The following is a 13,401-nucleotide window of genomic DNA, read 5'->3' on the forward strand; positions in this document are numbered from 1 at the left end:
TATCAATAAGACAGAAGACGACAAGTGCTGGAGAGGATGTGGAGAAAGAAGCACACATATATCCACTGTTGGTGGGAATGTCAAATGGTACAACTCCTGTGGAAGGCCATTTGGCGGTTCTTCAGGAAGCTAAGTATAGAATTGCCGTATGACCCAGTAATACCATTGTTAAGTAGCTACTCAGAGGACATGAGGGCAAAGACACAAATGGACATTTGCTCAACAATGTTTATAGCAGCATTATTCATAATTTCCAAGAAATGGAAACAGCCCAAATGTCCATCAACAGATGAGTGGCTAAACAAGCTGTGGTATATACATATGATGGAATATTATGCAGCTGTAAGACAGAATAAAGTTATGAAGTATGTAACAACATGGATGGACCTTAAGGACATTATGCTGAGTGAGATTAGCCAGAAACAAAAGGACAAATACTGTATGGTCTCACTGATATGAACTAACATTAATGAATGAACTTGGATAATTTCAGTTAAGAACAGAGGTCATCAGGAGATAGAAATAGAGTAGATATTGGGTAATTGGAACTGAAGGGATACAGACTGTGCAACAGGACTGATTGTGCAAATTCAGAAATGGATAGCACAATACTACCTAACTCTAATACAATAATGTCAGAACACTGAATGAAGCTAAATGTGAGAATGATAGAGGGAGGAGGCCTGGGGGCACAAATGAAATCAAAAGGAAAGTTAGACGATAAAGACTGAGATGGTATAATCTAGGAATGCCTAGGGTGTATAATGATAGTGACTAAATGTACAAATTTAAAAATGTTTTTGCATGCGGAAGAACAAAGGAATGTTAATACTGCAGGATGTTGAAAATAGATGGTAATTAATATTTTAAAACTTTAACTTATGTGTGAGACTAAAACAAAAAATGCTTATTTGGTACAAAATTTATAATTCAACTAGTGCAGTTCCTACTAATATAACTTGTGTGGACAGCATAATTGAACATCATAAGTACATGAACCTTGAGTAGGGCATGAGATTTTGTAGATTTGTCCAGAGTGATGCCTCGATAAATCCCAGAAGAATTTGACCAGTGAATAAAAAAGTATTTGCAGAATCCCCTTAGGGAAATAGTCAGAAAGGGGGAAAATTCAACTTACCGGAGTGGAGAATTCTTGATATTCTCTCTAGTGGAGACAACCAAAGCAATAGGCTGAGCTCCCAATCTTGGGGTTTGTTCATATGAACTTAACTCTGCAAAGGATAGGCTAAGCCTACTTAAAATTAGGCCTAAGAGTCACCCCCAAGAAAACCTCTTTTTTTTGCTCAGATGTGGCCTCTCTCTCAGCCAACATGACAAGCAAACTCGCTGCCCTCCCCCTCTCTACGTGGGATATGACTTCCAGGAGTGTGGACCTTCCTGGCTATGTGAAACAGAAATCCTAGAAAGAGCTAGGACTTGGCACCAAGGGACTGAGAAAACCTTCTTGACTGAAAGGGGGAAGAGAAAAATGAGACAAAATAAAGTGTCAATGGCTGAGAGATTCCAAACAGAGTTGAGAGGTTATCCTGGAGGTTATCTTACACATTAAAGAGATACCACCTTTTTAGTGAAGGTGTAACAGAGACGCTGGAAGGAATTGCCTGAAAATGTAGAGCTGTGTTCCAGTAGCCATGTTTCTTGAAGATGATTGTATAATGATATAGTTTTCACAGTGTGACTCTGATTGTGCAAACCTTGTGTCTGCTGCTTCTTTTATCTACTTTATGGACAGATGAGTAAAACATATGGATTAAAAATAAGTAATAGGGGGAACAAATGTTAAAATAAATTTAATAGATTGAGATGCTAGTGATCAATGAAAGGGAGTTGTTTAGGTTATGGTATGTATGAATTTTTTTCTGTTTTTATTTCTTTTTCTGAATTGATGCACATGTTCTAAGAAATGATCATGATGATGAATATACAACTATGATAAAAGAATGTTCGTATTATATGTTGTTTGGTTTTATTAATAAAAATTAAAATATATATATATAAGTTGAAGTTGAAATTGTTTTTAATTGAAAAATTTCCTCAGGTTAATTTTAATTCAACAGAATTATATAGAGAGAGCGGCTTTGTCTTTTCCAAAATCTAGTCTCTGGGTTAGCAATAAGAATTTTTATCCTAAAATGAAGAAATGCCTAGGAGTTATAATGGTTGATGATTTTTGTGGGGAGTTATAATCTCTAAAAATGGCCAACTATGTATTTTGCTTTACTTAAGAACTATTGAAATATATATAATGCTTACATTTTTTCCCACCAACTACTGAATCACATTTTGTTAAAGAACTATTTCTATATTTATGTTTTAAATTTAGCACTATCAGTAGTAGTGTGGGGTCTGAATATAACTTAATAACAAGGGCAGAAACTTTGTAGTTTCTGGCTTGTTGGAGACTTATTGGAAAAATAACTTTACTTATATGTGATTCCGGTGTGTCTGACTGAGGCTAACCGATGGCAGGCCAGTGGGTTAATGAATGAGGTACATGAAAGCATCAGGCTTTGTGTAGCCTTGGGGAAATTTATACATTGTAATTATTAAGAAGAAGGGTTTGAACTATATCATTTTTTTAAATTCTAGAATTCTAGGTTTTAAGTGTTAAGATGGATTTTTCTGATTGTTGTCATGCAGAGAATATGGATGAGGGTGACATCCTTCTTTGAAAATCTTATGTTTACCTGCTGGCTTTAACTGTCTCTTGTGTATCTGTCACGGAAACACACATGAAAGAAGCCTGGAGTGGTGGAATCACAGAACAGAAAGAAACTGGGTTTGTTCAGTTTAACCAACATTTACTAAATATTTATTGTTCAATTTAACCAACACAAATGGTTAAATTTTGCATAAATGTCCATAATATGCAACCCCATGACTGAAAACTGGAATAGGACTCCTATTGTGCAGAAAATGTGATGTATAATCTGTGGGATTTTTTAATTTTTTGTATGCTGTATGACGGGATCACATTTCATTATTTTTCCATGTGATTATCGCGTTATTGTAGCACCATTTGTTGAAGTGTTTTTGTTTGTTGATTAGCTTTTTGTTTGTTTGTTTTGCTTGTTTGTTCTTTGGTGGAAGTGCATGGACCAGGAATTGAACTCTCATCTCCCACATGGCAGGCGAGAATTCTACCACTGAACTACCCTTGCACCCCCATCTGTGTGATTTCTTAATATCGTATTGCAGCAACTTGTTTTTATACCTTAGGTTTCTAATGAGCTTATTCTAGATTTTTGTTAAAAACTATGAAAAAAATATTGTTAAATCTTCAATCAAGGGGAAAGAATTCAGAAAGCATTAAGATACATTGGTAATGAAGTGTCTAGCATTAGATGACCTGAGTTCACATTCCAGCTTTATGTCTTCATAACTGTGTGACCTTTAGTAGATTGTTTCATCTTTTTATGCTTCCATCTCCTCCACTGTAAGAGAGGGGAAATAATAGCACCTTTCTTACAGGATTGTTGGCAAGATTAAATGAGAAGCTAAATATATGTAAAATGCTTAAGTCTGTGCCTGACGCACAAATGTTTGTTAAAGGTTTATCATTTTCAGTATATAACATTAATATAGCTACGGGTGGGCAGTCCACATTTACCTTTCTTTTGCTGAAGCTTGTTAAATTGAAATTCTGTAGGAATATTGAGATGCTAGGGAAAAGGAATGAAGAGCAAGAAAAGAAATAGGGCAAAGGTAATTTAGGTCTCCCCTTGGAGAGAATAATTGCTTAAACATGGACCAACTATTGATCTTTACTTATACGGTTGAAAGAGTAATAATGTAGATAGGTGAATAATGGAAATTTGATTGCATTTTCATTACTGAAGAAATGATAATTTTATATAGACACATTTTGTTTCAACTCTTTTGTGGTAAGCTATATGAAGCTTTATAAAATGACTTGGAACCATCTTCTCAATATGATAGCTGTCGTCAGGGTACATATAGAACAGGAATTGTTTTGGTCTTGACTCTAATACTTTGCTATTACTGGAAGCTAAGCTGTTACTACTGTATCCTTACTTTGATGTTAACTGTGTTCTAATATAGTATTATTTAATTTGATTTTTATAATTTTTTATTTATTTTTTTTTAACATGGGCAGGCACCGGGAATCGAACCCGGGTCCTCTGGCATCACAGGCAAGCATTCCTACCTGCTGAGCCACCGTGGCCTGCCCATTTAATTTGATTTTGATTTTGATTTTCATTATTGGAAATGGTGACTATATTGCAAATCAAAAGCCAAATATCTTTTGGCCTTTCATTTTAAGACTTTTTTCATTATAATAGATTTCTGTATCTGGGTAGCAGAAATTTAATCTGGTATTTATTTTTTTCAGTTTGTCCTACAATGCAAATTCACCAAATATATGTTTTTAGATGTTATGTTATTAATTTAACTTATAAACTATTAATATAGCATATAAGTTATTAATTTCGATGTTATATTATTAATAAGCAGCATTTATCCTAGGGTAGTATGCTATTCAATACACTTTCAGATGGAAATTACCCATAGAAAACAATTCTGAGGAACAGCCATTTTAAAGCAATCTCATGAATTGAGAAATTGAGGAGAAAAAACTGTCGTGTATTTTTCCTCGAGTATCTGGTAAATTCTAATTATTTTAGAGTTCCTCTGCATATCAAAGCGTAGTCATCATCATCAATCATGTAAAAAAATCTGTTTATGTCTTTAATAGAGATTAATAGAGAATCCAATCTACTTATTTATCTGAAATTAAGTCCATAATACGTTTAATTTTCATCAAAATGTTAGTACTTTTTCTTTATTAATTGCTTAAGAAGTAAGACAGTATATGCTGCAAAATTACAATATTTCTGTTTTGTACTTTCAGCTGCTTGGTTCTTTACTCCTATTTTAGACAGAAAAATAATGAAGTTACTGAGAAAATATAGAGAATATAGCTAAGAATATATATGATGTATATTAAAATGTGAGAGTTCAGAGAATTTAGCCAAATTCACAAATTCTTTTTAAGAGATAGTGCATTAAGATGAATAAAAACAATAATTAAATATGGAAAGCTACTTGGATTTTCATAATAAATGCTACCTTTCCAGAATTCATGAGAATATATAAAGTGTTAGATTAATGGTGTATAAAGAATGATATTATATTTAGTACTTTTTATCTTATGTTTTATAGCTCAACATGAACTCTGCTCCTACTTTCATGCATTTTCCTCCAAAAGGCAGGCCCAAGAGAGCTGATACTTTTGACCTTCAAAGAATTGGATTTGCAGCTGAACAACTAGCAAAGTGGATTGCTGACAGAACAGATGTTCATGTATGTTTTTTTTTCCCACAGGTTTAATAGAAGACTGATTAGCTTAGATTGTTGATAACATTGTAATAAGGCCACAGTTATTATTTTTTTATTTCTCTATGGACCATTTCTCCTTGCTTAGAGAAAACTGTGTTTGGTATCTATAAGCTATAAGCTGAACTTTGAATTAGGTGAGTTCAAATACTTTTTAGAATAATAGTTCATTGATATTCTAAAAACCATAAAAAAGTACATGAGTTAAGGAAAAAGTAATTTCAGAGACAAATAAATATGTTAAAATTGCTCAATAATAATATTAATTAAAGGAATTATAATTACAAAGTAAGTTTATCATTTGGGCAAATAAAAAAGAATTGGACCCAGTTTTCATGAATAGTATGGGAAAATACCTACTCATATATATTGCTTTTGGGACTACAAAGTGGTAAAACCATCTAACAGTTTGTGTCTTATGTCTTATATGTACTTTGACATAACATTTCCAGTTCTCGAAATTCAAGGAGTCAATATAATTAGGGACATTCATATTAATGGCAAAAATGGGAACCAAAATATCTAAAAATGGCAGATGAATTAAATGTGCTGTGTGGTATAGCCAAACAATGATTTGTAAGAATATTTGATTTCGAAACAAGGTCAAAGTATAGTAAGTGAAAATGTAGGTTAGAAAAATAGTGTAGATAGTATGTTCTAAAATTTTGTTTCAAAGCATAAATATTAGTATAGCTGTATGAATATATGTATAGTTCTTTTTTATTTTTTTTACATGGGCAGGCACCGGAAATCGAACCCGGGTCCTCGGGCTTGGCAGGCAAGCATTCTTACCTGCTGCGCCACCGTGGCCCGCCCTGGATAGTTCATTTGTGAGGAACCAAAATGTTGATGGAAGCTAATCTGTAGGTGAAGGGTTTATGACCATTTTACCCTGATCTCACCAGTTAGTTCTACAGACAATCGTAGCCAGTTATTTTAAAGCTACATTTGTTCTAAAAGTAATACAGAAGCAATAATTCTTACCATATGTTATAAACACATTTATTCTCAGTCAAAAGAGATGTTTTTCATATAGTTCTGCCATCATTGTAAAGAATATGTTTTTATTTTGGTGTTGAAGATTTTTTACTCTTTGTTATTTTTGGAAAGGTTTTAGCAAATATTCGACTATGTAATGTATCATTTAGTTGGTGGAAAATATTTAGGATAATTTTGAAACAGTACTGCTGATTCTTTATAAGAAATATTAAATTTTAATCAGAAATTATTCTGACCTGTCTGCTTATCACACTAAAGTGTTTAGTTGATAAATGTACTTAAAAATTATTTGGAAATAAATTCAAACTTTAAAAAATGTTTTATAATAAAAGTAGGACAAATAGTACCGTTGTATACCCTTTGCCCACTCACCCATTGTTAATATTTTACTCCATTTGCTTTGACATTGTCATTCTAGTGGTCTCTCTCTCACTCTGCGCGCACACACACACACACACGCACACACACATCCTCACAATTTTTTTTGAACTCTTTGAAGATGAATTGCATTTCCTAAGAAATATATAAACATGGTACAATTATCAACCTCCCAGGTTTGCAATGACATCATACTTTTATTTGAGTTACAACAAAAAAATGACCTTTATAATATTTTCCCACTTTCAGTACAAGATCCAGTACTTGTCACACCTTTTAAGCCTCTTTTATTTTGGAACATTTCCATAGCCTTTACTTGCCCTTTAGAGACATGGACATTTTGAAGAATATAGTCCTCTCCCCCAGTTTTTAAATACATTATTCCTTATTTGGATTGCCTGATGTTTGGTTTGCTTGTGAGTGAATTCTGCTTATACCAGAATTCTGCATAGGTCATATTTTATTTCTCTTTAATCTGGATGCTCATGATGTCCGTTCCTCATTAGTGATGCTAATTTTAAACATTTGGTTAAGATCTTTCCCTTTTTTCCCTATTTCTTCCTTGAATAATTACCATTCTTTTTCTTCTTAGTAGTTAGTAACAGTCTAGATGAAGACATCTTAAAATCATGGAAATGTTCTGTTTCTCATCAAAATTTCCCCCTACATTTAGTATCCATTGATAATTCTTGCCCAATTCATTCTTTGTTGTTTTCTTTTTTAATTAGAGAAGTTGTGGTTTTATGGAACAATCATGCTAAAATACAGGATTCTCAAATATACACCTCATCACTAACACCTTGCATTGGTGTGGAGCATTTGTTAACAATTGATGGTAGATTGATAATAGCACATCTTTATATTTGTACTATTAATCAAAGTCCATGGTTTAACTTAAGGTTCACTGTTTATATGGTGTAGTTCCATGGATTTTTAAAAACTTTTTATTCTCTTATCATATAGGCAATCTAACATTTCCCCTTTTAATTGCATTCAGATATATATTTTAATGCTGTTAATTGTGCTCACAGTGTTGTGCTACTATCACTATCATTCATTACCAAAACATTTCCATTGTTCCAAATAGAAAATATGTACATTTTAAACCTTACTTCTGATTCCCTATACCAATTCTGTCTGCCGGTAACCTGTATTCTCAATTTTGACTCTATGAGTTTGCTTATTCTGATTGTTTCAAATCAATGAGATCAATACAATATTGCTTTACTGTGTTGGTTGCACAGTATCTTATTGATCATACTCCAGCTTTAGCCCTCCCTCCACATTTCTAATTGGCCCTCAGCATTCTGTTATAAGCTGGAGCCCTTCTCTCTCATCCTTCCTTCTGTCTTTCTGTTTGTCTCTGTCTGTCTGTCTATCTATCTATCAAGCTATCATTGATATGGACTCATTATCCTTTTTTTCAGTGGGTTGTAATTCAGTATTATGATTAATTATTTTGGTACTGAAATTGTCCTAGATTTAACCAGAGGGAGCCCCAGCCCCTTCATGTTGGTTCCTCTGTCCTTGTGACATGCTTTCATCGTTTTCTTTAAAGCACTCCACGTATTTTCTAGCATGGCGATATATTCTGGGCTTACCTTGTATCTCCCCTGCCCCAGCCCTCAACCATTTCTCCTGACACCCTGGTTCCTTTTAATGGGCAACATTATTAGAGACCAAGGTCTATACATATTAGGAAATCATTAATTCACACCAGTTAGATGTACTTTTAAAATAATAGCCTTTCAGGGTTCGTTTCCCAGTGTCTGCCCATGCAAAAAAAAAAAAAAAAAAAATTAAAAAAAAAATATGTATATAGCCTTTTAAAAAAGTGCCAATTTGAAATAATAAAAATATTACATTCCCCTCTCAGCTCTACTCTTTTCTAGATGGGTGAACCAGAGCAGCTCGACATATATCAGTAGGACTTGCATATGCTCAAGTGCATTCACCTAAAATGAGTAACAGGTCTTTTTATACAGCCTTGATGCTTTAAGGCATTTATTTTTTTTACTCTTAAAGAGTAAAAGAAATGTTAGTGCCAGGAATCAGAAGTGGGATGGCACATTTATGAATTCTTTGTGTTGAATATTGGAAAGATGTAAGATCAAAAGAAAAAATTGATATTAATTTTGTTTCACTTTAAATTTTTCATTATATTACAGATTCGGGTCTTCAGACCACCCAATTACTCTGGTACCATTGCTTTGGCCTTGTTAGTGTCACTTGTTGGCGGCTTGCTTTATTTAAGAAGGAACAACTTGGAGTTCATCTATAACAAGACTGGTTGGGCCATGGTGTCTCTGGTATGTTATCACATTGTAATTTTTCCCCCTATTTCTGTGTATAATAGTATAAGTTATAAAATATTAGGAAAATAAGCCAGATTTTACTATAACGAAAATCAAATCTTAATGGGGAGAATTAGTTGATATAATTTGTATTCATTGTTGGTCTAAATTGTGCTATCTCCCTCTACTTTTCACTTTTAAAATATACTGTCACTATGTACTTGGCATATTACAAGCACTAAATAAGTATATGTTGAATATATTTAGAAATGTGGTAGTAACTAAGAAGAATTAGAATGAATTTGCGGTTTGGAGTATCTTGTAAACTGAAGTAGTTTGGAAATGTACACGTTCAGCTATTTTTTCCAACAAATGTTTATTTTGTCTCTACTTTGTATCTGATTCTTTGTAGGTACTGGGGATATAAAGATAAAACATAGACCCTGCTCATAAGGAATTCGTTGTGGGGTTATAGAGTAATTAACAAACAAATGTAATGTAAGGTTATAAATGTGGTTATGGAGATAGGCATAGAATATTAATAGGAATTCTTAGGAAGGAAACTTATCCTGGGGTAAGGGGATTCATGGTGAACTTGCCAGATATGTTAAATGAGTAGAATTTTGACGAATATGTAGAATTCTAAAGTGATTTAGTTTAAGAAATCAGTACATTTGAAGCCTAGAGTGTTCAGAGAACAACCATTAGTTCTGTTGGCTAGAGCAGTGTTGGCAAGGCAAGAAGGGACAAGTGATGATGATGAAGAAGAAAGAATGGAACTGTCTGACATTACAGTGCTAAGGAATATGGACTTTGTCCTGATAGGAAGCTCTTAAAATATTTGGGAGGGAAATAACAAGATCAAATTTATGTTTTGGAATGATCTCTGTGGTAGACCTGGGGAATCGCTTGAAAAGATGTCAGGTAGCAAGAACATTGGTTAGGAAGCTATTAGAAGAATCCCGGTGGACACAATGCTGTTACAATTTAGGACAATTTCTCTAAAATAATTAACAATAAATGGAAATGTAAACATTATTTGAATAAGATATAGTCATATTTAATAGGTATATTGATTTAAATACTGATATTAAAATATATTCTATAAGTAGTAGCAAACATAATGCATGTAAATTTAAATTATTACTAGAATATGAAAAGTTTTCCTGATGTGTAGCAGATTAATTTTTTTTCTACCATCAGTTACTTTGAAAAACATGACTGTTTGAAACAAAACCTTATAATGATGCAGTGATGAATTTATAGTGTGTGGGTGTGTATATAACAATAGTATGTAAAAGAATACACTCAGCTATGCCATTGTGAAGTTCTTGTATTTTACCTTAAGTGACTCAGTATCAATGCTTAACTGATTGCGAGAAGTTTAAGAAACTTACTGTAATTCCTAGAGGAATAATTTAAAACATAATACAAAGAAATATATAGCTAGAAAGACAATTGAGGAATTAAAACGGAATATAACATGTAGAAATTAATACTATATATCATATTTTATATATATAAAAAAATACAGAAAAAGGTGGGAAAAGAGAAAAAGGAAATAAAAGCAGTTGAACAAAACAAATCACAGTCTGGCATACCCAAGTACAATCACATCAGTATACTTATATACATTAAATGTAACTAAGCTTAACACCCCAACCTAAAGACAGAGATTGTCAGACTGGATACACATGCAATAGCAAATTATATTGTATCTACAAGAGACACTCCTTAAAGACAAAAGGCATGGAAAATAAAAGAATAGAAAGAAAGAATACCAAAGAAGACCTACATAAATGGAGAGATACATTATGTTCAGTGGTCACAAGATGCAATATTGTTATTTCACATTTTCTTCAAATTCATCTAAAGAGTCAAAAGCAATGGCAATACAAATCCTAGGCAGGCTTTTTTAGAAGAAGTTGACAAGCTGGTTCTAAAATTTATGTAGAAAGTGAAAGGAAACTGAGAAAGAAAACTTTTGTGATGGGGTAATGGACCAAACTACAGTAGAAAAAGAAAAAAAAATGGTTTAAATGAAGTAATACTGATAATACTAATAGTTGGTGAGGATTTAGGACAACTGGAACTTTCATATATTGCCATGGTAATGCAAAATGATATATTCACTTTGGAAAGGTTTTTGAATTTTTAAATAAAGTTAAACATACACTTATCATTCAATTCATCAATCTCACTCCTAGGTATTTACCCAGGAGAAATGAAAATACATATCCACACTAAACAGTATAGTAGAATGTTCTGAAATGTTTTTAGCAGCTTTACTCTTAACAAAAAACTGGAGGAAAGAGGGGGAAACTTCCAGAAAGATGGTGGGTTAAGGAGAGGCAGAACTCATTCCAACACAAAAAACATCTAGAGAACAGGCAGAAACTGTCAAAGCAGCTGTTCCGGAGCCCAGGACATCAGAGAAGGACCACTGCAACATACAAATAACAAGGAAGAGCTGGACAAAGAAATGGAGTAACTGTGACAGAGAAACTTTTGTCAGCGACTCCACTCTGCCATAGCTCCTGGCGCCCATCCCTCACTCTGGAGGCCAGCATTGTCTCATAGGCCCAGTTTCTTGGGCTGCTGTAGACTGGGAGAGTTAGGGAAGCCCTTCCATCCAAGAACAGAAGGGGATGTGGCACTCTTCTGATCCACCTGTTGATTGGCATGATTAGACACTGGGGTCCACAGCCTTGGCCTTACCAGACACATACACGTGGCACCCACGGCTCCATTGTTTGCACTGTGTGAGAAATTGCCATGACGGGCACGCTTGGCTGTAGCTCCAGGATCCATCTCCTACCCTCAAGGCCAGCAGCTCTGGTAAGCCTGGATCCTGCCCCATGGTTGGCTACAGACTGGGAAAGTTAGGGAAGCCCTCCCACCTGGGAACAGAAGGGGATGTGGCACAGTTCTGATCCAACTATTGCAATGAAATTGGTCTTCTGGGTCCCGCAGCCATGGCCCTTTCCCATCAGCCACCTGCAGTGCCATTATTTCTACCCGCCTCAGAAGCAGAGGGGACAGAGGGCTAAAAAAATAACTTAGCAGGGCTAAGGAGACTAGGTTGCTGAATTGCACCATCTGCTGGGAAGCCTGGGAAAGTGCAATCTTGAGAAGCTGCTTGACTGAACCTCTCCCCAGGGTCCTTTGGAACGTCTGTATTCCCTGCATAGGACACTGGCCCTGTTCTGGCTGGGAAATTCTGGCGAACTAAGTGCTAAAGAATGCACTGTATAACATAGTGATCCCTGTTGTACATGATGACTGTAGTTAAGAATGTTCTTACATGGACTAGAACAAATGTACATCAGTATTACAAGGTGATAATAATGGGGCGGTATACGGTAAAAAAAAATACAATGAATGCAAACTATGGAATATAGTTAACAGTAATACTGTAATATTTTTTCATCAATTATAACAAAAGTACCTTGCCAATGCTAAGTGATAATAATAGTAGGTATGGGATTTTTCTTTTCTGGAGCAACGAGAATATTCTCAAATTGATTGTGGTGATGAATGCGCAACTCTGTGCCCATACTGAGAGCCATTGATTGTGCACTTTGGATGGATTGTATGGTATGTGAATAAAACTGTGTGTGTATCATATGTACCAGATACAAAAGGAAAAAAAAATAGAAGAGGATGGTGGATAAGATATACCACAAACTACCAGGTGTCAAGGTAGTCAGTTAGGACAGTGAGTTGAACTGAAGAATCAAGAACTTACTGCTACGGTGTAAGCAAGAAAAAAGGCGCTGGCTTCTTAGTGTTCCATTTTGATATCATCAGAATGGCACCAAGTGAGGGTCAGGTAACATACAGCATGCATAGTGATGGGGGCCAGGGGTATCATCTTTCTGCTGAGGAGCCCCAAACCAAAAGCTTCTGCCTTTTTATAGACCCAGGGAAGCTAGGAGTAAGAAGAGAGAGAAGAGCTAGGAGTGGAAAAGTTGTGAATCAAAGTGGAGAAAGTGCCTTAACTAAGGCTCCCAATAAGGTGTTCTGGGATAGAAATGTAGGTATGTGTATAAGCATGATTGGCTTGGGGAGGAGTGTGTGAGGCTGAGCCCTTGACTGCAGCTCCCTCCAGAAAATTGTAATGTACTGTTATACACCAAGTCTGATGGGGCAGGGCAGTTCTTCCTACTCCTTTCCTTTCCAAAAGGGCTGCAGGGCTAAGGTTTGTAAATTGCCTGAAAGATCACCTATAATAGTATTTTGGCTGGAGCTGGATTCCTTAACTCTCTTCCTTGACCTTTCATGTCCAAGTGAGAAGCATAGGCTACCCAACCACAGATTCAATGAATCGTTGAAGTGCTGTGATTATAAC

At 34.8% G+C, this 13,401-nt stretch overlaps 1 protein-coding gene across 6 annotated transcripts in view; it reads left to right on the top strand.

Annotated features, from left to right (window-relative positions):
• Positions 1-13,401, top strand: part of TUSC3 (tumor suppressor candidate 3) — a 267,076-nt gene that overhangs the window by 155,733 nt on the left and 97,942 nt on the right. For 5 of the 6 annotated variants that reach the window (XM_077144666.1, XM_077144665.1, XM_077144664.1 and 2 more), the window contains exons 4-5: positions 5,206-5,346; positions 8,925-9,065. In XM_077144666.1, coding sequence (XP_077000781.1) covers positions 5,206-5,346; positions 8,925-9,065 — 282 coding nt within the window. Of the gene's footprint in view, positions 1-2,648; positions 2,801-5,205; positions 5,347-8,924; positions 9,066-13,401 lie in introns of those variants that run through there. The other variant, XM_077144669.1, reaches the window with a different exon arrangement.

Source organism: Tamandua tetradactyla, chromosome 26, assembly GCF_023851605.1.
Source record: "Tamandua tetradactyla isolate mTamTet1 chromosome 26, mTamTet1.pri, whole genome shotgun sequence".
NCBI lineage: Eukaryota > Metazoa > Chordata > Mammalia > Pilosa > Myrmecophagidae > Tamandua > Tamandua tetradactyla.